This window comes from Trichoderma breve, chromosome 1 (assembly GCF_028502605.1).
Source record: "Trichoderma breve strain T069 chromosome 1, whole genome shotgun sequence".
In the NCBI taxonomy this organism is placed as follows: domain Eukaryota; kingdom Fungi; phylum Ascomycota; class Sordariomycetes; order Hypocreales; family Hypocreaceae; genus Trichoderma; species Trichoderma breve.
The window spans coordinates 6,668,069-6,687,967 of NC_079232.1; the positions used below are offsets into that span (position 1 = coordinate 6,668,069).

General features: G+C 48.5%; 6 protein-coding genes across 6 annotated transcripts; 3 read left to right on the forward strand and 3 right to left on the reverse strand.

The window, feature by feature from the left end:
- Nucleotides 1-832: 832 nt before the first annotated feature.
- On the forward strand, nt 833-1,950 carry T069G_01944 (short chain dehydrogenase domain-containing protein; the record flags this gene model as incomplete). The annotated part of the gene is made up of 6 exons (XM_056169154.1): nt 833-874; nt 946-966; nt 1,021-1,265; nt 1,328-1,370; nt 1,426-1,690; nt 1,757-1,950. 6 exons carry the CDS (start codon nt 833-835, stop codon nt 1,948-1,950), a joined length of 810 nt encoding a protein of 269 aa, XP_056034470.1.
- A 2,622-nt stretch (nt 1,951-4,572) lies between these two features.
- Nucleotides 4,573-5,332, forward strand: T069G_01945 (uncharacterized protein; the record flags this gene model as incomplete). Its single annotated transcript, XM_056169155.1, has 2 exons — nt 4,573-4,696; nt 4,782-5,332. The coding sequence occupies 2 exons, from the start codon at nt 4,573-4,575 to the stop codon at nt 5,330-5,332; spliced, it is 675 nt and encodes a 224-aa protein (XP_056034471.1).
- Nucleotides 5,333-7,612: 2,280 nt separating this feature from the next.
- T069G_01946 (vault protein inter-alpha-trypsin domain-containing protein) lies at nt 7,613-10,834 on the forward strand (the record flags this gene model as incomplete). The annotated part of the gene is made up of 1 exon (XM_056169156.1): nt 7,613-10,834. The coding sequence occupies one exon, from the start codon at nt 7,613-7,615 to the stop codon at nt 10,832-10,834; it is 3,222 nt and encodes a 1,073-aa protein (XP_056034472.1).
- A 366-nt stretch (nt 10,835-11,200) lies between these two features.
- Nucleotides 11,201-13,852, reverse strand: T069G_01947 (fungal specific transcription factor domain-containing protein; the record flags this gene model as incomplete). Its single annotated transcript, XM_056169157.1, has 7 exons — nt 11,201-11,459; nt 11,542-11,601; nt 11,674-12,335; nt 12,482-13,020; nt 13,322-13,407; nt 13,516-13,613; nt 13,778-13,852. 7 exons carry the CDS (start codon nt 13,850-13,852, stop codon nt 11,201-11,203), a joined length of 1,779 nt encoding a protein of 592 aa, XP_056034473.1.
- A 956-nt stretch (nt 13,853-14,808) lies between these two features.
- On the reverse strand, nt 14,809-16,056 carry T069G_01948 (nmrA-like family domain-containing protein; the record flags this gene model as incomplete). Its single annotated transcript, XM_056169158.1, has 5 exons — nt 14,809-14,916; nt 14,982-15,151; nt 15,207-15,393; nt 15,464-15,949; nt 16,012-16,056. The coding sequence occupies 5 exons, from the start codon at nt 16,054-16,056 to the stop codon at nt 14,809-14,811; spliced, it is 996 nt and encodes a 331-aa protein (XP_056034474.1).
- A 724-nt stretch (nt 16,057-16,780) lies between these two features.
- T069G_01949 (short chain dehydrogenase domain-containing protein) lies at nt 16,781-17,635 on the reverse strand (the record flags this gene model as incomplete). Its single annotated transcript, XM_056169159.1, has 3 exons — nt 16,781-16,949; nt 17,005-17,536; nt 17,596-17,635. The coding sequence occupies 3 exons, from the start codon at nt 17,633-17,635 to the stop codon at nt 16,781-16,783; spliced, it is 741 nt and encodes a 246-aa protein (XP_056034475.1).
- Between the last annotated feature and the right edge of the window lie 2,264 nt (nt 17,636-19,899).

Here is a 19,899-nt window from a genome sequence, read left to right on the forward strand (position 1 = left end):
AGAAAAGAAATAAGAAAGGCAGATTCGGAATGTCGCCGTTTAGGCCATGACATTCCGATCAGACGGCAGCAACGATGTAACGACACGGTTTGGTTGCAGAACGCAAAGCCAAACCTCATCAATGCACTAGAATTTTGAGCCGCTGAGAGACAAACAAAAAGATCAATCATGGTACAATTACTTAGAGTACCAACCACTCTCATTCCGTAAAAACGGCTGCGGTGACTGTATTTCCGGTCGAGCCTCTTTACTAATGCCCCAATTAGAGGGGACATACGGAGTACTCTGTGCTTCAGATTATAAAGATGGATAGAAAGTTATTCCGTCGCTCACGGGGAGGGAGAACTTGCCTATATTCTCGTCATCCAGCTGAGTTGAAGCTTAAGAATCCAAAGGCTTCATGCGAAAAGTTGCCTGTTTCGGCATGTGTAAGTGGGGTTGTTCGCGATCTCGGTGGCGTCAACAGGGATAGATGGTTAGCATTGAGACCGGAGTTACGGGATTGGTCGAATTATTGAGATGGCATTTTTTGGCATGTACGGAGTAGTTGATACATCTTTGGTCATCACGGTTCTAAAGGAATTAGTAATTGTGACACATGCGAACCATTGAGAATAGGTAGCAGAGCGGACGTATACCATGGAGTTGGTTGTTTCGTAATTGCTCCAGATTTCTGAGCTTATGAAGCGTCTCTCAGGAGATATGGAGCTGAACATTACAGAGTGTATAAAGCAACTCGTTTCCTCGTGAGGTAGGATGCCTTTTTGTACTCACCATTAAAGATCTCAGAACCTGAACTTATTTAGTACGCCTTTTATACAACCAACGCAAAATGTCTTCCTGGGCTATTGTCGGAGCCACTCGTGGCATTGGAGTAAGTGATGGACCTGCGATATGAACTTGTGTGCTCTTTCCATGAAGCTAATCATCGTACAACCTAAATAGTTCGAATTTGTCAAGCAATTGGTGCGTTGCTAGCTGGTATCGCCGCGGTGACTTGAATGCTTACCTATAGGCCAGTCCTCTGATTCCAAGAACACGGTTATCGCTTTGATTCGAAGCCAGGCTACGGCTGGTCAGCTGAATGAGCTGGCTGCAACTCGCAAGAATATCCACATCATTGAAACAGACATTTCTAGCCTCTCCAGGCTCGAAGAGACTGCAAACAGCATCAGCAAGGTCACCAATGGCAGCCTGGATGTTCTGATCTACAACGCGTACTCTGCCGGAACTGACGAGGCCAAGCTTTTGCCGCCTTCCGCCTTGTGAGTATTTGTTTATTTGTTGTCAATATTTGCCAGGCGGTAGAGAGACTGATTGCGTCAAGCCACGGAAATGAAGCTGCTTTCAAGCGAGAAATCGACGAATCTGTAAGTCTTGTTACGGAATCAGTAGCCAATTCACGTATACTCACCCTGTAAACAGTTGTCTGTGAATCTCTTCCAGGCTGTGTATACGATCAATGCACTGCTCCCTTTGGTCGAGAAGAGTCAGCAAAAGAAGATTATCTACATTTCATCAGGAATTGGCGATATCCCTACCACCCGCGCCACCGAAATGCCCAACCTTCTTGGATATTCCGTGAGCAAGGCCGCCGGAAACATTTTGATTGCCAAATACGCAGTCGAACTCAAGGCCAAGGGCATCCGGACCCTCGCTATGAGCCCTGGTTGGGTGGAAACCGACGCTGGTAAGTGTTTGTCATGCTTGGTAACCGAGTTAGCCGACTTTTGCTGACATGATCTGGCGACATTAGCTCGGGACATTTCCAACTCGCCTGAGGCCTTCCAGTGGATGCTCAGCTCGTTCCAGAAAATGGACCCAAGAGTCAAGGGCATGATCTCGACTGAAGAATCTGTCAAGGCCCAGTTGTCTGTTATTGGTTCTCTTGATGAGAAGCTTAGCGGCGCGTTTGTTTCTCACCGCGGTAACGATAAGGACTGGTTTTAGGCCTCATTACGACCGCTTCTTGACGCTTATTCGCTTTTTGCGATCGGAGGCGCGGGCAACAAACTCGCAAGGAATAGCTGTCTTATAGTTGGCTAAAATTAGCAGAATAAATAGCATTATCATCAGGAAAAGCTCTTACCTTTTGTGAATATTGCATATGTTCCCGAGAACAAATGATTTAGATTCAGGACCATTCGTCAATTTCGGCAGGATTATAAAGAATAGAGCCTGCATCTAGTTTACCCCGTCAGTGCTCAAAAAACATGATACCGCTATGTTGTGTTCAAATTCTGGGTATGCCGTCATTATCTGTTCCGAGATCGGTTGGTCGCTGGGGGTAGCTTCTCTTTGTTCCTGCCAATGAAGATAAGCGTGACGCCTGAATTCGGTTCATTGCTACCCTTTGCTGCAGCGAGTCCATTTCGGGGATGCCTTGTCGTTGACTGGCGTTGGAGATGCTCAAAAAAGAGACTCTCCAGCCAAGGGAGCCTCCAAGCCATTGTCTACCCCGGTCGAAAGGCCCACAGATTCCCGATGTCTCTCTACTGCCACTTTAAAAACTTCCTCTTTTGGTATGTGTAGGTGGAGTACGGACTTCGTGGCTAATGTGTCGACTAAGAGGCAATTAGTCAGAAAGCTAGATTAAACCTCGAAGGACAACCATCGATGCTCTCTCACCATAAACAAAGTGCTGCCAAGAAGGTCTTCTGAGGTCGATCCTTAAATTCCTAAGAAGATTAGTAACTGAGAATATGAAGGGAAGCAATTCTGCAAAGGAGCCACAGCTCAAGATACGAATCCGTCGCTGGAGACAATACCAGCCGACAAAAAGCCTGGCGAAGGACGACAGGTGTGGCGAGACGGCTTCGGAGTCATCAGATGCGCGTCTGCCATCTGGGCATCCATCTTCACCATTGACAAAAAGAGTGGGAATCGAGTTCATTAACGCAGCACATCCCCGAGATGCCACTTCGGCAGTGGCCGTCTCTAGCATTCGATCGCATGCAGCTCGGGGTGTTCATGCTTCCCGGCGCGCATCAGCCCTGCCGCTAAGTAAGGATTCGAAGGGAAGAGGAGCACAAGTGGATACTGGAAAAGTTTCCCAAGTGGTCGTCGTTTGGCCCGCTAGGCTAAATATTCCCCGATTCGAATGGTTGTTCCAAGGGAGCAGACCTATCACAAAGCTTGAGTATTTCCTCTTGGACTACTGTAGGTGATCCTAGGCGAACGGTTTTGAACTCACATAAAGCTAACTCTATGTAGACGTCAAAGCTGTCATTCCAGAATCTCGGGATTGGTGTGACCATGGCGAGGGGGAGCTTCCATTCTTTGAGACCGCGAGCCAACATTGGCTCCCCTTTATCGTCTCAGATGACGGCATGCTAGCCGGGGTCTTTCTGTCTGCATGCCGTAATCTTGTACGGCATGAGCGGCGAGGACCAGTTGATTGTGATTACTCACAGGTGGCAACCATGTACAAGGTGGAGTGTATCAGATCTGTTAACGCAGATATTGCTACAGAACAATGTTCTATTAGCAGTGCGTCGATTGCAAAGGCGCTAATGTTGTGCAGCGATGAGGTAAGTTTATCCTGCATTTGATATCTGATAAGAAACTTGTCGTGGTGAAAAGTCTAATATGTTTGATCCTAGGCTCTCTGCGAGAATGAGGCGGCTTCGTTCCAGCACTATGAAGGCATGAGGCAAATGATTCAGCTGAAAGGAGGCTTACCAAACTTCGGCGTTGAAGGGTTCTTACGCAAAGCCTTCAAAGGGTGCAACGTGTACCAATTTTTTGGGAAGCCACATCTTGAATATGCCAGATGAAACGGGGTCGAATCTATGCTGCAGACAAGAGAGCAGACAAGAGAGCAGACAGGGCGAGAATTTTTCAATGTTCCTTACGATGACGTTTCTGTCGTCAGGAAATGCCAAGTGCCAGCTAGAGAGGCTCGTTCGCCGTCGATTTTTTGGAAAATTAATCTTGAAGATTTGTAAGGGGCGGCTTTAGGGTTCGAGAATCACGGTCGCGGTTTGGTTGATGCCTGGACTCTCGTTAGCGATCGCGATTTGCATCGTGTCTATCGTTATTAGGAGTGAGAATCCAAAGAGCCGATGCATGATGGAGCAGTTGTAATGTGGAAGAGGCCGTTTCAGAAGAGGGATCTTTGGAAGATGAATTTTGGGAAGGTGATGTAGACGTCAAGATTGGCGTGTGTGTGCCTACGCGTCCGGGCAGGAGTGACTTGGTAGCCTTGGCACATACAGACGTATGAACCAAATCTAAATCAGGATAAAAGACAATTGGTGAATCTATGTTCAAACGACAGATAAGCCTCAAAGTGCCACTCTTTGTTTTACTTTCTTTGTACGTCCCATTCATTCGATTTTCTTTCTGTCTTCTTAATTTTAGAACTGGACCATGCTCAGTATCGGACACTTGATCAAGAAATGATTGGATGCGGTCATTTCAAAAGATATGTATGTCCAATGAAGTAGAAAATAAGTTTTTCAATGCGTTGTCGTCTATAAGTCTATTCCTGCCATCGACGAGTCTAATATCGCCAATCAAATTTTGTCGTGACTGGGGCTTTGCAGGAGCTCTCGGATCGATCAGCCAAAAATGTGTCTGATCAAATTCTACCGATTAGACTCGGCGTCGCAAAATTTGATTAACTTTCAGATAATCAGAAAATTCTCGAGTAGAAAACTATCGGACAAGCCTCGATACATAAAGTTCCTAGACAGTAGGGGATGAAGATATAAAGCGTGCAGAGGCCCCGGGATCCAGCACCTCGACATAAACCAAGTCCAGCATTTCACAAAACTTAGCTATCAAGTTCAAAAAGAAGCCGTTTGTCGACTCTAAAAATGTGGCCGCCACGCAGAACAGGAGCCAAAACACGGCCAGTGGGTTTTATTCCACCAGCCCCAGCATCAGCACCACAGGCACCACCAGCACCACCAGCAACAGCACCACCAGCAACAGCACCGGCATCAACAGCACCGGCATCAACATCAGCACCAGCACCAGCATCAGCATCAGCATCAGCACCTCCTCCTCCTCCTCCTCGTCGTTCTCACCGTTCTCGTCGCCATCGTCGTCCTCGTCCTTCATCACCACCACCACCACCACCACCACCACCACCACGGATGCCACCGTCACTATCGCCGTCGCGATCACCGTCACCACTGTTACCTTCATGGTTATCGTCACCGCCGCCACTAGAGCAAGAACAAGGACAACAGGAAGCACCAGAATTCCCGCTACTACCATCGTGGCGTCCTCGTCCTCCTCGCCCGCCGCCTTCGCCGAGTCTTCTTCCGACAAGTCCTCCTTTCACACACATGGCTACTCCTGTCACGAATCCGCCTCCTCCTAGCCCTCCTACTATAAACCCTCGGCTTCTTCACTCTTTTACTCGGCAGCCTCACCCAAGACGTGCTCGTCCTGTTCCCTCTCGTCCTCCTCTCACTGAGGTTGTTAATTGTGCCATTCCTCATGAGCATCCTCTTCGTTCATTTCCTCCCCTTTCATATCCCCGCCCGGTATATCATCATCCAAGGCCTCTTAGCGCTACATGTCCTCGCCCTACGCCAACTCTTCCTATGATGCGCTCTGATTCACCCCCCCTTGAGGTCTGGAGGCCAAACACTGCGGTGCGGGAGAGCCCAAGCAGCGAGCAAGTTGGCTTGACATATTGGAAGTGCTGTGCATGTGGCCAGCTGGGAATGCTTTGCGAACGCATCAACTTTTGCGTTCAAGAAGGCTGCCAACATTGCCACTGCATCCGCTGTACCTTCTATAACTCCTACATCGATCCGTCTTTCCTGGATTAGCGGAGAAGCCACTCATGCTACAAGATTTGGCTCATATTGGGAAATCACCACATATGTGTTCCAGTTCAGTCGCCGCCTGTTCTGCTACAAATATTTCCAATGGGGATTGAAGATTCATTCTCTTTTGTTTTGAGCATGGCAAAACTGACGCAGCAATCCAGCGCTGCCACATCTGTCGACTGGTTATGATCTCTTGGTGGTAGCGATGAAGTTCAGCTGGATAGACGTTACTCAGAGCTTGGGCGTGGAGGACTTGCTAGGGATCAGGGCCATGGAGAGATTGTACGATGGGACTACTGATACGACGGAAATTGTCGGAGAGTGGACAGACGAAGAATATGGAGGGAAATGTTGGGAAAAGCACTGCATCCACCCACAACTTTGAAGATGGGGAATGCTATGAGATGCCCATGGCAAATTGGGCGATTGAAGCATCCGAAGCTCATGGATGATGTTGAGAGTGGAGCCCGCTTGACCTATGAGATGCTCACGATGAGTGTCAAAATCCCACTCGACAAATCACTTGGGAGGGAAAAGTGCAGCGCCGGGCGATAGGATGGGAATCAAAACGACGGTGAAGAACCATTTCGATTGATCTTGATGAAAAGTCGAGGTATTCGCGATGAAACTGTTTGTCTTTGAGGAAACGGTCATGATATTCAACTTGTTAGAGGCACTTAACCTAGAACTGCGATAGAGACGGCAGCGGGGGTGGGATTCTTGGCCGGGTTTTGGTTTTTTGATCGGTGTCTTATCGAGGAACAATGTAAACAACTTGCTGGGCGGAAATTAAGCTTAATAATATACTCTCATACATATGAAAATCTGTTGTGCGTTACTTCCCCATGAAAGACTATGAGTCGGTGGGTGGTTAAATTGCTGTAGAGATCATGACGGTAATCAGTACTCGCTCACCTAAGCAGCATTAACAAACAGCATCAAGGAAATATCTCATTTGAGTGGTGAATTCGTTGTAAAACACTTCATTTCCAATATCCGGTTGATAACCTTTGTTTAGACGGTATATCGCACATCATCAGAGGTCGTTCGAGTTTCACAACCAACTCATCAGACATCAGTATCGATAGGCATCGCCAGGCAGCAGCCGCTCTGGTTCGCGGCGAGTTTTGATTCGCCTGAGGCCACACCAATCTGGTTGCCTCAGCGGAAAAACGATTCGCCTGAGTTGGAAAATCATCGGAAACGTCTGCAATTGGACCACGACTCAATTCATCTCTCGGTCGTGGTTCATTGGTTTCTCAACATTGGACGCCGGAATTTGGTGTAAGATGGTTGGCTGGCTTGTTGGAGGAAGTGGACCTCGACCTTCATCAGCCTGTGACTCTTGGGAGAGGGAAAATAGTATAAAGCTCCATGTTTCCCCTCATTGATATTCGTTTTGATCTCCTTCATCATCATCACCTTCATCTGTTTCTTCATCTTTCACTGGTGATACAAAACTGAGCGTTGCTATACTGCCGCTTTGTTTGTTCTTTCTACCCCGCCACCTCCAAGCATCAGTTGGTCATCACCAGATGTCATCCCATCATCACAGCACTTGAAGCATCTTCTTATATCATCATCTCTATTGTCTATTCGGCCTGTCATCTATTGTTGCTTCTCCATCATTTTCATCATTGGACTTTCCATCCATCGTTGTTCCTCTGTATCTCTCTCAACCACCATTGACCCACTTCTGATATATCAGATTACCTCCCCCCTGTCCACATCCCATCTCAAACTAACCTGTCACTGTCACCCCCTCCCATCCATCCATCGCCATCTGACTTGAGGTCTTACCCACCCCAACACTCAACATCACAATGTTTCGATACAATAACCCCAATGCCCTCCCCACTTGTGGCATCTACATCATGGTCGACAATGATATCAAGTTTCTCCCCATCGTGTCTCTTGATGTTCACACTTCCATTGTTGCCTCAACCTCTCGGACTGTCTTGACCCAGACGTTCGTCACCACAGGTACCTCCCTCAAGAATGTGAAATATGTCTTCCCCCTCTATGATGGCGTCTCTGTCGTGGGGTTTGAATGCACCATTGGGTCGCGCGTGATCAAGGGTGTTGTGAAGGAGAGAGAAGAAGCCAAGCAGGAATACCAGGCTGCTGTAGCAAGTGGCAAAATCGCGGGCTTGCTCGAGCAGTCTTTGGAGGCATCCGATGTCTTCAGCACCTCGCTCGGTAATATCCCCAGCCGCGCTAAGAGTGTCAAGGTTGAGATTACATATCTGGGAGAGCTGAAGCATGATGCTCAGGTGGATGGACTGCGCTTCACCATTCCCACCAAGTTGGCTCCGCGATATGGACAGCATTCCATGACTGGTAGCAACACTTTCCAAGGTGGAAAACACATCACCATTACGGTTGATACTGATATGTCTAGTGGTTCGGCCATCAAGAGCATTCAGTCGCCGTCTCATCCGATCTCTGTCAATATCGGCACCCTTTCCACCGCAACATCTGACACACCGTCTTTACAGAAAGCCCATGCGACTCTGTCCCAAGGATCAGCAGAGCTAGACAGGGATTTCATCATCCAGATTGTCGCCACCGATCTTGGTGATCCAATTGCGGTCTTGGAAACGCACCCTACGATTCCAAACCAGCGGGCTTTAATGGCGACGCTTGTCCCTAGGTTCAACCTACCCATGGAAATGACTGAAGTTGTCTTTCTGTGTGATAGAAGCGGAAGCATGGGAGGTGGACAAAAGATTCCCAACGTTGTTGATGCTTTGAAGATTTTTCTAAAGTCTATGCCTGTTGGAATCAAGTTCAACATTTGCAGCTTTGGATCTCACTATGAATTCCTATGGGAGCGTTCCATGACATACGAAGAAGGGTCATTGGAAACAGCCATGAACCATGTCAGTGGGTTCTCAGCCAACTTCGGCGGTACAGAAATGTACCGGCCGATGGAAGATGTATTCAAGCGACGGTACAAAGATTTGAACCTCGAAGTGATTTTGCTCACTGACGGAGAGATTTGGAGTCAGGAAGCCTTGTTCAACCTCATCAACACCCAAGTGTCTGAAAGTAAAGGTGCTGTTCGAGTCTTCACACTGGGCGTGGGAACAGATGTCAGCCATGCCCTGATTGAAGGTGTCGCTCGCGCAGGCAATGGCTTTGCTCAGACGGTGGGAGAAAACGAAAAGATGGACAGGATGTTGATCCGAATGTTAAAGGGGGCTCTGACTCCTCACGTTACAGATTACACGCTTGAAATCAAGTATGAAAATAATGATGCCTCGGCAGAAGAGAATGATGACGACTTTGAAGTTATCGAAAGGGTCATGGACGCGATGACCTTGGAAGTACCCTCCTCGGGACAGGCGGAAGAAAGTGGCACTCAACAATCCCAGCAACCTATCTCTCTGTTCGACCAGAGTGTTCAAGACACCGACTTGGAGATGTCTGGTACCTCTAATTCGGTCAAGGCGAAACTTCCACCCTTGACTGTTCCTCGATATCTCCAAGCCCCATTTCAAATCCCCCCTCTTTTCCCATTCAATCGCACGAGTGTCTATGTCTTACTCTCAGATTCGACACCAAATTGTCAGCCTAAGAGTGTTATACTCAAGGGCACCTCTCTCCATGGTCCACTGTCATTGGAAATTCCCATTGCGACTCTCACGGAGAAAGGTACTACCATTCACCAGTTGGCAGCACGAAAGGCCACCAGAGAGCTCGAAGACGGTCGCGGTTGGATATTCCACGTCAAGAATCAGGATGGCAAGCTGTTGCAAGAGCAGTTTGACGGCCAATTCAGCGACATGGTAAAGAGAGAGGCGGTCCGTCTGGGTACGCAGTATCAAGTCAGCGGCAAGTGGTGCTCATTCGTTGCCATCCAGGATACTGATAGCAATGCCCGCACGGGAGAAGAAGGCGAGGAGAATAACGATGATGGCGACGAAGAAGATGACGACGGAGATGAAGAGACGGACGACTTTGAGGAGCTCTCGTTTGGTGGAATCGCAGTTCCGGGAGCCCCGGGAGTCCCTGCTCAGAAAAAGAAAGCTCGCCGGGGTCCTCTCCAGACTGCGCGCAAGTCTACTGGTGGTAAGGCTCCGCGTAAACAACTTGCCTCAAAGGCTGCCCGAAAGTCCGCACCGTCTTCTGCTGCTCGTGGTAAACTTCTCGGAAAGGGTGCCGTCAAACGGCAAAGAGTTGCCTCTTCACAGGCTCAGGGGCAACCTCCAATGGTTCAGCAGGCTCCTATTCAACGAACTCGGCAGCAAACGGCACAGCTACAAATGATACAGCAGCAACAACAACAACAACAAATGGCACAGCGACAACAGATGATGGCACAGGGGATGATGGTGGGGGGGAGGCCACCGCTGACTGCAGCACAGATGTCGTATAGTAGTATCGGTTCCCAAAACCGAATGTCACGGCAGACGCCGCAACAGGAGATGGAGCAACATAATCAGTACCAGGCGCAGCAGCAGGCGCTGATGCAGGCGCGGATGCAGGAGTGGGCACAAAGTCAAGCAGGGGCTGGAGGGCTTCCACAGAGCACAACGCGCTCTGGCCGTCCATTTGGCTTATCCGCGACTGCTATGGGAGGCGGTTTTGGTGCTAGTTCTTCCGGTGGTTTGTTTGGTAGTTCCAGTAGCCCTTCCTCTTCTGGTGGCTTGTTCGGTTCTGCGAACAGTTCTGCTTTTGCGCAACAACCGACGAGTGGAGGCCCCTTTGACCTCGACAACAGCGAAATCGATGTGCTGTCAACGTTGTCTGCTTTGCAAACTTTTTCTGGCAATTGGATGTGGAACTCCAGTCTCGAAGCCATTTTAGGAGTTGACGCATTGTCTGCAACTGTGAAGATTCAGTTACCTGGTTGGTATAACCAACATATGGATGTGTTGGCAACGCTTTGTGCAGTGGTGTTCTTGAAGAAGAAACTGGCGTCTGAAAAGGACTCTTGGGAGCTGCTTGTGCAAAAAGCAGAGGATTGGCTGAGGGTCAAGACAGGTGTAGACGTGCTGGCGTTAGAGAAGGAGGTGGAGGAAAAGTTATGGCCAAACTGATTTATGAATCATGAATCAAGGGGAATGGTTAGAAGCGCTCAAAGCTTAGTTGTTTTTATTGGGGTAAGGGATGTTGGCTCATAAGGTAGAGCACATGAAGATATTTTGCTCTAGTATCTGCTACTATTGGTATCCTCTTCTAGTACCTGCTGCCATTGGTATATTTCTTTGGCATGTGGTACTATACTATTTGAATATACTGAGATTGCTATTTCTAATTTACACTTTGCGTTGCATAATCGACTCAATATGGTGATGGATAACCTCCCAAGAAGAGCTTAATGATAAGGCTTTGAGAGTGAGGTAAAGAAAGCTATTAGGTATAAGACCGTTGAGGTGTTAGAGTATCATCGTAGCATGGAGGCATCATCCGTGTGTAGGCACGTTCCCCCTTGCCTTTTGGATAGCAAGCTCCCCTAACCTGGCAAGCTCCATCGAAAAGGCGTCCAGGAGTTTCAGATGCGTCAATTCAGCCAGCGTGAGCTTTCGTATGGGGATGCTTCTGAATAGCGTAGGGGCGCTTTTGAGGATTTCTAAATCTCCGGGGGCGGTTTCGTCGAGAGGGCTTGAGAGAATATTGGAAAACAAGGAGAGGATAGCGCTGATGGGGTAATAGATGATGACCCTGCACAGAGCATATTGTCAGTATTTGCTTTGTGCTATGAGACAATTCTAATCAATATAGAACAAGGTGACATCGAACATACCAGAAACAGTCGTCTGTGATGACGTGGAGAGCTACCTGCAAGTATACCAACGTCGATCTGCTAGCATCAAGGGAGAGATTAAAACTAGATCGTACGCCCTCGTGATAGTTTCCTGGTGACTGAGTCATGCACCTTCCACTCGCCCGATGAACAATTGCGACAAAGTGATAGTATGCCAGCCGAACCATGGAGGACTGCATGCTGACGTCTGCGCTCACAGGGGTCATCTTTCCAAATGTGAGTGTCGGGCGGAAATTGGGCGGAAGAGACAGACGCCACTGCTCAAGAGATTCGTCGAGGATACGGATACTTTCGAGAAGCTCACACTGCGACTTGCGGTGCGCCATGGGTGAGTACAGAGCGTCATAGGCACGGGACTTGAGCTGAGAGAGGAGCAGTTCCCAGGGATACATGGGGACGGTTCGGTTCCCAAGGTCGGGGATGGTGTGGCTCTGGATGTGGCGGTTTTGCATTACGGAGTAGTCAGGGGGTAGTGTAAGGTCGCAATGGATGTCTGAGAGACACGATGGTTGACCAGTACGGATGCAGAGATCTTTGTCAAGGGAGTAGCAGGTCCAGAAGAGATCGCGGAGATGGTGCGTTCGATCGTTCTTGTCATAGACTGGCGAGGTCGGCGGTGAAGATGCTTGATATGAGGATGATGGTGAAGAAAAATATGATCTGGCAACATCTTGAGGGTTTGCGTGGGCCTTGAGGGCAAAGATAAACCGTGTGGCGATGGATAGGAACAGACCCATAGACTGGAGGTCTCCGAGGAAATAATAAACAATGGCCTAATGTGGATAATCAAGTGTTAGACAGAATACACCATGGTTTACCACGCCTTGAATGAGTAGGGAGGTCAAGCACTGCTTGACGAAACAGGAGAATGGGTTTTCAAAACAAATGTTGCCGGAAAGGGGTTGGAGCATGAACGTACTAATGTGACGAGAGTTTGAAGACCATCCCCTGTCATTTCTTGCGTGACTTGGGGTATCAAAGACCTGGCTGCTGCCAAGTACGATTCAGAGGACATTTTCGCAGCAGAATCATCTTCAATATGCAGAATAGAAGCCACAGCCAGAAACGAGTAGACGCACGCTCTAGCAGAAACGACAGAAGGGGAATCAGGCGAGGAATATGCTAAGTCGAGAGTCTTGACAAAGAGACCTTCACTCAGGACGGGAAAGATGAGGCATATGGTTGAAGAGCAATAGGCCGCAGCATATCTCTCCAAAGTCGATCTTTGAGGGAGCTCACAAGGCTGAGCGCTGGCAGCTATCGTATTCGAGTCTAGATACAGACGGCGAGGACTATGCCATTGGCGACCAAACGAGCAGAGCGTCTGAGGCGTCATACGACTTCCAGTACGGGATTCGATCCATGTTTGTCCTTTCTCAGAGAAGAGCGGAATGCCTGTAAACGAGGTTGCATTGCGGAGGTCGGACTGAGACGATGTCAGGTATTCAAACTGAGTATCTGCGGAAAGGTTAGACAAATGTGTGAACAATGACGGGAAAAAATAGACATGTATAGGTGATCACAGAGAGAGAGGTGTATACAAAGAACAAAGTGCTTAGACTGTAATCTCGTACAAACGAGTAGGCCGTCCAAAGGATAACAAAGCACAAGTACAAACAAGGCTAGAAGAAAATGAAGAGCAGGGAGGTGTGGCAATGCTATCGATACGCCTCCATGGTAGTGGTAACAACGAGGTGCAGGATACTGAAATTGGCGAGCAAGGCTTTGCCTGTTTGATCAAGAGGATCAAGAGACTTACCATCATCGTGCTGGGATAACCGTTGGGCTAGAATGATCTCCATTCTAGTAATGGAATCTGGCGTTTGGGCAATCTTGTGATCCGGGCTTCTCAAGGCGGGTCAGTAGCTGGCATGATGCCAAGAAATGATCGATCCGCATGGCCGTAACCTGGCACGAGCTGGGGATGAGGCTACGAATGAGGAATGGCCTTACCTCTTCTTCTTGGTATTTGCCACCAATCGGCGGTAGGTGCAGGCTAGGTCATGGTGTTTACACCAATTGCATTGTGGAACGTCGGCATCGCATTGGATCTATCATGCCGGTCTGTCAGCTGGTTCCTGGCCCGAGACTTGCCTTGATCGGAGCAATCCTGCTTCTCCATTGGCCCACCAGGACGGGAGATAAAGTCGGCAGACGCAATTAATGCGTATTGTCTCTCCTGTTCAAGATCCACTGAGCTCTGGTGGGAACGCACCTTTCTCCTGGAGCACGAATCACACGCCTTTGCACGCCGTCCCCTGTTGGACTTGCGAGGCGCCCTAGCATCCATAGTGTGTTCACTGGGACCAAACAAGGCTATTTTCCCGACCGAATGAGCTTGCTGAAATCAATCAGACAATGATCTGAGTCAACTCAGAGTTGCGAATTTGATTGCGGGCGTGGAAGACAGGAAATCTGGGAACAAGAGATGGCACTCTGAATCGTTGAATCATGAGGAGTCTGGGGATTTGACCGCTGAGTCAGCGGATTTCGGAATCATCCCCTGCAGCTCACGATGTGTCGTGCAGGGATTTGGTGGCTGACATCCTTGTTACGGTGCTTGAAGAGGAACAGTTGCATCGCGTCCGAAGCGAACCTAAGATGGATTAATAAGGCCGATGGGATGATGAGAGAAGAGAGAGTACGCACATGCAATGCCGGAGTCACGATTCGTAAGAAAGAGAAGAAAAGTAAAAGAAAAGCAGGTGGAAGGAGAGAAGAGCAGAGAGATGGTAAAAGGTGAGATTGCCAAGGCTGCACCCACTGTATGTATTTACTACTAATTATTGTGTTAAGGGAATTTATCTTCCGTGCGTGTCCGCTTACTTTGCTGCTTCTTCGCCCAGGCTAAACCACAACCGGGTATCTCTTTGTCTTCTACCACAACCTCAGCTCTTGCCATGCTCAACCTTTTCGACTAGGGACAACGCCACACAAGAAGCCTCAGATTAGCGAGTCCACTCGCAATTCTGTCCGGTGTCACATCTTCCATCTTCCATGTTCCTTGCTACTCTGCGATACCACCCAACTATCCTACCTTGGATGTCGTCGTGTGACACATCCGAACCTTCCATCAACCGCAGGCAAGATGCACTACCGGACATGAGAAGGGAAAATTGTTATGTCTATTCATCCTTGCTAAATTGGGTAGCCAACGTTACTAGAACCACAATTGACTTCAAAAAACTCGACAATTCTATACTTTACCCACGATGCTTGTCAAGTCAATTCGACACATATCGGTGCTTAATGAACCCATGCAGAAGGATTCTCGCCTGATTCAATCTTGGCTATTAACTCCTCCTTGTTCTCAAGGACAAACTCCTCCCACGTCTTCAACGATAGACCAGGAATCTACACGCATTTGTCGTCAGCATTATACGGAGTTTACCGGCAAACAAGTAAGTGCCAAAACCCACCTCATGCGCCTGAATGAAATTATGGCTTGCGTATATCTGCCCGAAATACTCGAAAATCAAGAGCTGCTCCGTAAAGTCCAAAGCCGACTCGGGCGACAGGCCGACACTCTCCAGCCGTCTTTGAAACTGCTCTGGCGTTGATTTCCTGTACTCGAATGGAATTCCAATTTCTGACCATTTCTCATTAGTTCCACGATCCATCTGCGAATAGTCGGTAAAACGTACCCTTTGCCAACGTGACAAGCTTTTCGCCCTCTGATATCCCCTGGGCATAAAACGCAATTGATTTTGCAAAGTAGGTCTTTGGGTTCTTCACAACAGTACGGACGAGTTTACCCGTGTCGGTGATGGCTACGTTTGGCAAAAGTGTGCCGGCACCGACTGGAAACTCGCGCACGAGCTTTCCAGAAATCTTGATATGAGAATCATATTTAGCTTCTGTCTTCTATCTCTCTTCAGTCAGGAGATGAACGGAAACACACCTTTTGTGGCAAATACCCCCGAGGGTCGGTCAAGCAGTTCTCAAAGTAGTTGGGAAACAGAACGGTCGTCGTCTTCTTCCAAAGCTCCGGCTTCTGCTCCTTGATGTACTCGGTCACGTCTGCCTTGCTCTTCCAGTGGTGGACATGGTAGAATCGTCCCTGAGAAAGCTCCATCGGATCAGGGAGAGCGCTCCAGACGAAGTGCTCCAGCGTCGGGATCTTGGCAGCAGCATCGGCCAAAGCCTTGCCCTGGGCGATCTCAACGACTTTCGACCTCGAGGCCCAGAAATCAGTCAGGGCAAAGACGATGCTAGCTCCAGCAAAGATCTTTTCCAGTGCCTCGGGGCCGTCGTTGAGGTCTGCAGCTTGAACATCTACCCCCTTTGCAGAGAGTTGCAAAGCAGCGGGCTTGGAGACATCGCGTGTGAGGCCCTTGATATGATACTCGTTGGGATACTTGAGAAACTCTTCAACGACAGATCCTCCCTAACCCAGTGTCAGGTTAGATGCTAGATGGAATTGTCCGGATGGGGGATTGAGATACAAACCTGTAAGCCAGTAGCACCCACGACAACGACTGTTTTAGGAGACATTTTGAGCTAATGTTTGTTGCTTTGACTAGAAGTAGTTTCTCGATGCTGATGTGTTTCCAGATGTTTTCCGTGGATTGGAATTCGAGAGATCATCATCCTTTTATATTCATCACCAGCCCCAGTCAACATGATGCAGTTGCGCAATTTCGACCAAGTAAGCGGAAGAGGTGCGGCCCTGCTTCACCGACAACGCGATTCGAGTCAGAGTTCTGTTGAGAATTTCCGATATTCTGTCAATCCTTGCCTCGTGCTATATATCGAGACATGGGGATATGTCTCAATGCTCTGCAATGCTACCCCTGATGTCGCATCGAAGTGCCGTAGCGCCGGCTGAAGATCTTCCCAGCCGGCGCCAACACCAACACGAACGGGAGCTATCGGCTGTACTAACTCTCCACACTGCAGACCATCAACGTTACTCATTCATGACCAGTCTACACTTGTCTGACAAAGATTTTCTCCATTGAGAGTGTGTGCTTCCCTGATCCTATGCTCGGCCTCGGACCTTGAGTGTTGTGCGAGCCTTCGTTTTTCAGATTGGCGTTCCCACACAGACTCCTCCGTACCCATCTTAGATTATGCATAGGCGCATGAGATGTGGATTCTGATTGCTAATATGCAGTATATTTAGGTAATATCGGAGACTACAAGTCCTACGATCGTTACAAGTCGTTCTGATTTGATGTCTCAGTACAGGGCCCAACACGTCAAACGAATTTCCCGATTACCAAGGAATCTCCCCACCGTCCAAGTCCAAAAATCGGCCGGTGGTCTCCTTGGACGCCGCATCAATCAGTTTGATAACGCCGGCCGTAGAGTCTTCTACCGTCACAGGCGCCTTTTCGAGCCCTTGACCCTTGGCCCCACGATTACCCATATCCGTCTGAACAAACCTAACAGCATTTTAGAAATCAGATCTTGCTATTACCAATATGCGAATCATCTTACCCAGGACTGATGGAAAGAGCAATCACATTGCTGTGCTCAATGCTAATCATCTTCATCAAAAAGTTGCCGGCCATCTTGGATATTCCATATTCCGTCGTGGCGGACCATGTGTTGAGCTGACTGATACTAGCCACGTTTGTAGATATGTATACCAGCTTGGGTTTCTCTGAGACATCCAAGAGTGGGATGGTGGCCTTGAACAGCTGAAGTAGGCCTACGGTGTTGACCTCAAAGTGCTTCAACATCTCTTCCTCGGAGATTTTCGCCACTGGGCCGAAGGTATCGCAAATACCCGCATTGGCAATGACCAGATCCAAGCATGTTATGCCGTATTCAGCTTTGAGAAGAGCGACTCCCTCTGTAATACTCGAGGCAATATTCATGTCAAATGGAAGTATAATCACCTTCGAGCCTTGCCCGCATGGTAGGGAGTAAAGCCTTTCCTCATGTTGAGGCGTGACCTGTCGAACCGTTGCAATCACGGTGGTGTTAGGCCGTAGGAGATATTTGGCTGCCAGAGATGCCCCGATACCTGATCCAGCATGGTTTAGCACTCTCTACTTTGCAGAAAAGGAAGATATCTGTACACACCTCTGCTAGCACCAGTGATAAGAACGGTAGATTGAGACATTTTGGACTAAGACTTTAAACTCTATGAGTGGCATCGCGTTCCACGGCAAAAAGTAGACAACCATCTTGCGCATTAAATGCTTTTTCACGCCGTTTTCACATTTTCCGAGACAACACCATCTCCATATCCCAAACTTCAACCATGTCGTGCATTTCATTTTGCGATTACTAAGCGCTGATGGTGATGGGCGTTGTCTTTTGTGCATTCGCTTGTTGCAACGTTCGGGATTCTTTCAAATTCCGAGACTGGATCTCGGATTTTGCTTATTTCCTGTCGTTCACTTTAGTAGAATCATGTCATGAAGTAAGCCTTAAAACCGAGGCCTGGTACATTTCCCGCCTCCGTGCAGGCCAAAAATAGATGACGGCGGGCTTTCCCTATGATCACCAGATAATCGAAACGGCTTGAATCCTAGCCATTTTTGACAGGGCGTACGAGATTCCGGTAGACCTGTCGTGTACATGGTTGAACATATTATCAGTGATTTCGGGTAGTGTTTTTCCCTTGGTGACAGAGTCGATTTCTCCGTCATCTAATACGGATGTGACCAGAGCAATTGCACTGGTTGCATCATCTATAGGACAACTCTCGAAACTAGATGTATAGAAACAGAGGGGAAAGTGGTAGCATTTATGGCACAGAGCATGATGGAAATAATAGTGGGATGCCTATCGAATATAGCTAAATTGAACTATAAGAAAATTCTGCCTGGACTGCTCGCAATAACGGGTGAGTTGAACAACAAAGCTGGGCTTCATGTAGAAGCGACAAAGGCGATGATGTTAGCGCTGAAAGCACTTTTGAAAGCCATTTTGCACAATCAACTCATCATTCAAAAGAGATTACATTTCTAACAAAGCAGCAATACTGTTTGACCAGTGAGGACGAGGACGAGGACGAGGACGGAGACCAGGATTCATCTGCATGGCTTTGTAGAGCTCGTGACATATCAGCCTTGTTTGCCATGGGACATTGAGCCTTCTCTTCAGGCCAATTCGGAGTGATGTCCAGCTTGTTGAACTGTGTCGAATATCTTTGCATTCTCGCATGCGTATTCGGCTTCGCGCGGAAAGCATTGCTATGCTGCTGTTCAATACGCTTACCACCTGATGTGCCTCTCAAAAACGATGAGGATTGTGTGGCAGTGGATGGCTCTGGACGACCGCTCATGGGAGGATGCGGTTTGACGGGCAAGGCCAGCTGGCTGGGTCCTCTTGTAGCACCCCGGCCAGCCAGCCTTGCTGGCAGAATGGCTTCCCTTGGCCCCGCCACACACTCCGTCGCCCCAGAAATCTCGACAGCAAGGTGGCCTCGGCATCATTATACCTCCTGCCACCTCGGTGCGTCATCAATCCCCGTGCTTCCAGAGTAGTAGGCAAGAAGCCTTCGCCTCGATTTCCCCAATGTTTCGGACCTCCCGCAGGAAGGACGGCGTAGGAGGGATGGGAAAAGCTTTCCGCCTTCGTTAGTATCGTGAATACGTTTTGAATGGATGATAGAAACCTCTCGAGAAGGAAGGTTGGCTAGCTAGACGATCTTTATGAGGGAAGAGGCGGCTCATGAGAGATGCGCCGTAACGGAGCAAGCATGGAATAACTCAAACGTGAGAAGATAGAAGAGAAAAGAGAAATGTGGGGAGTGAAGTGACTTGGGAGATGATGAAAAGGCGAAGAAAAAAAAGCAAACTGTTCTGAGTGTGTCTTTACCTTAACGAACGTATCCTGTCTCTCGAGGGGAGAAACATGACATAGGTCTCAGCAGCGTAGTGGGCCTCGGCGTCAATACACCTCCTGCAACACTAGGCGCCTCATTCACCAACTTGAATATTGCCAACAGATCTATGGAGAGAGTCAGCGAATGAATCGATTCACACGTAGTTAATAAGAGAGCGGGGACGTACTCTTCAGTTGAGGCGACTCAAGATCCGGCCCAAGGCATGATTTGGAGGGAAAATGCGAAAACATGCTGTAGAAGCAGCACTACTAGGTATTGAGACCACTTGATTGACTCAAGGGCGAGCGAGTCAGTGGATGTGGTGTTGCAGGGACGTATGGATTTAAGGGAAAAGGACATACTGTTCAAATGAACCGGTTCAGGGAGTAGCACAGGGTAACTTCTGGGTGAAGATTTGGCCGAAATACGTGGTGAAGCAGTTCTGGAATTGCCATTTGGCAGAGATGAAAGAGTTAACTGGAGGTATGCAGATTCATACCAGATGAGTGCAGAGGCTGGTGGCAGCGTGATGCCATCTTGATGGTGATGTG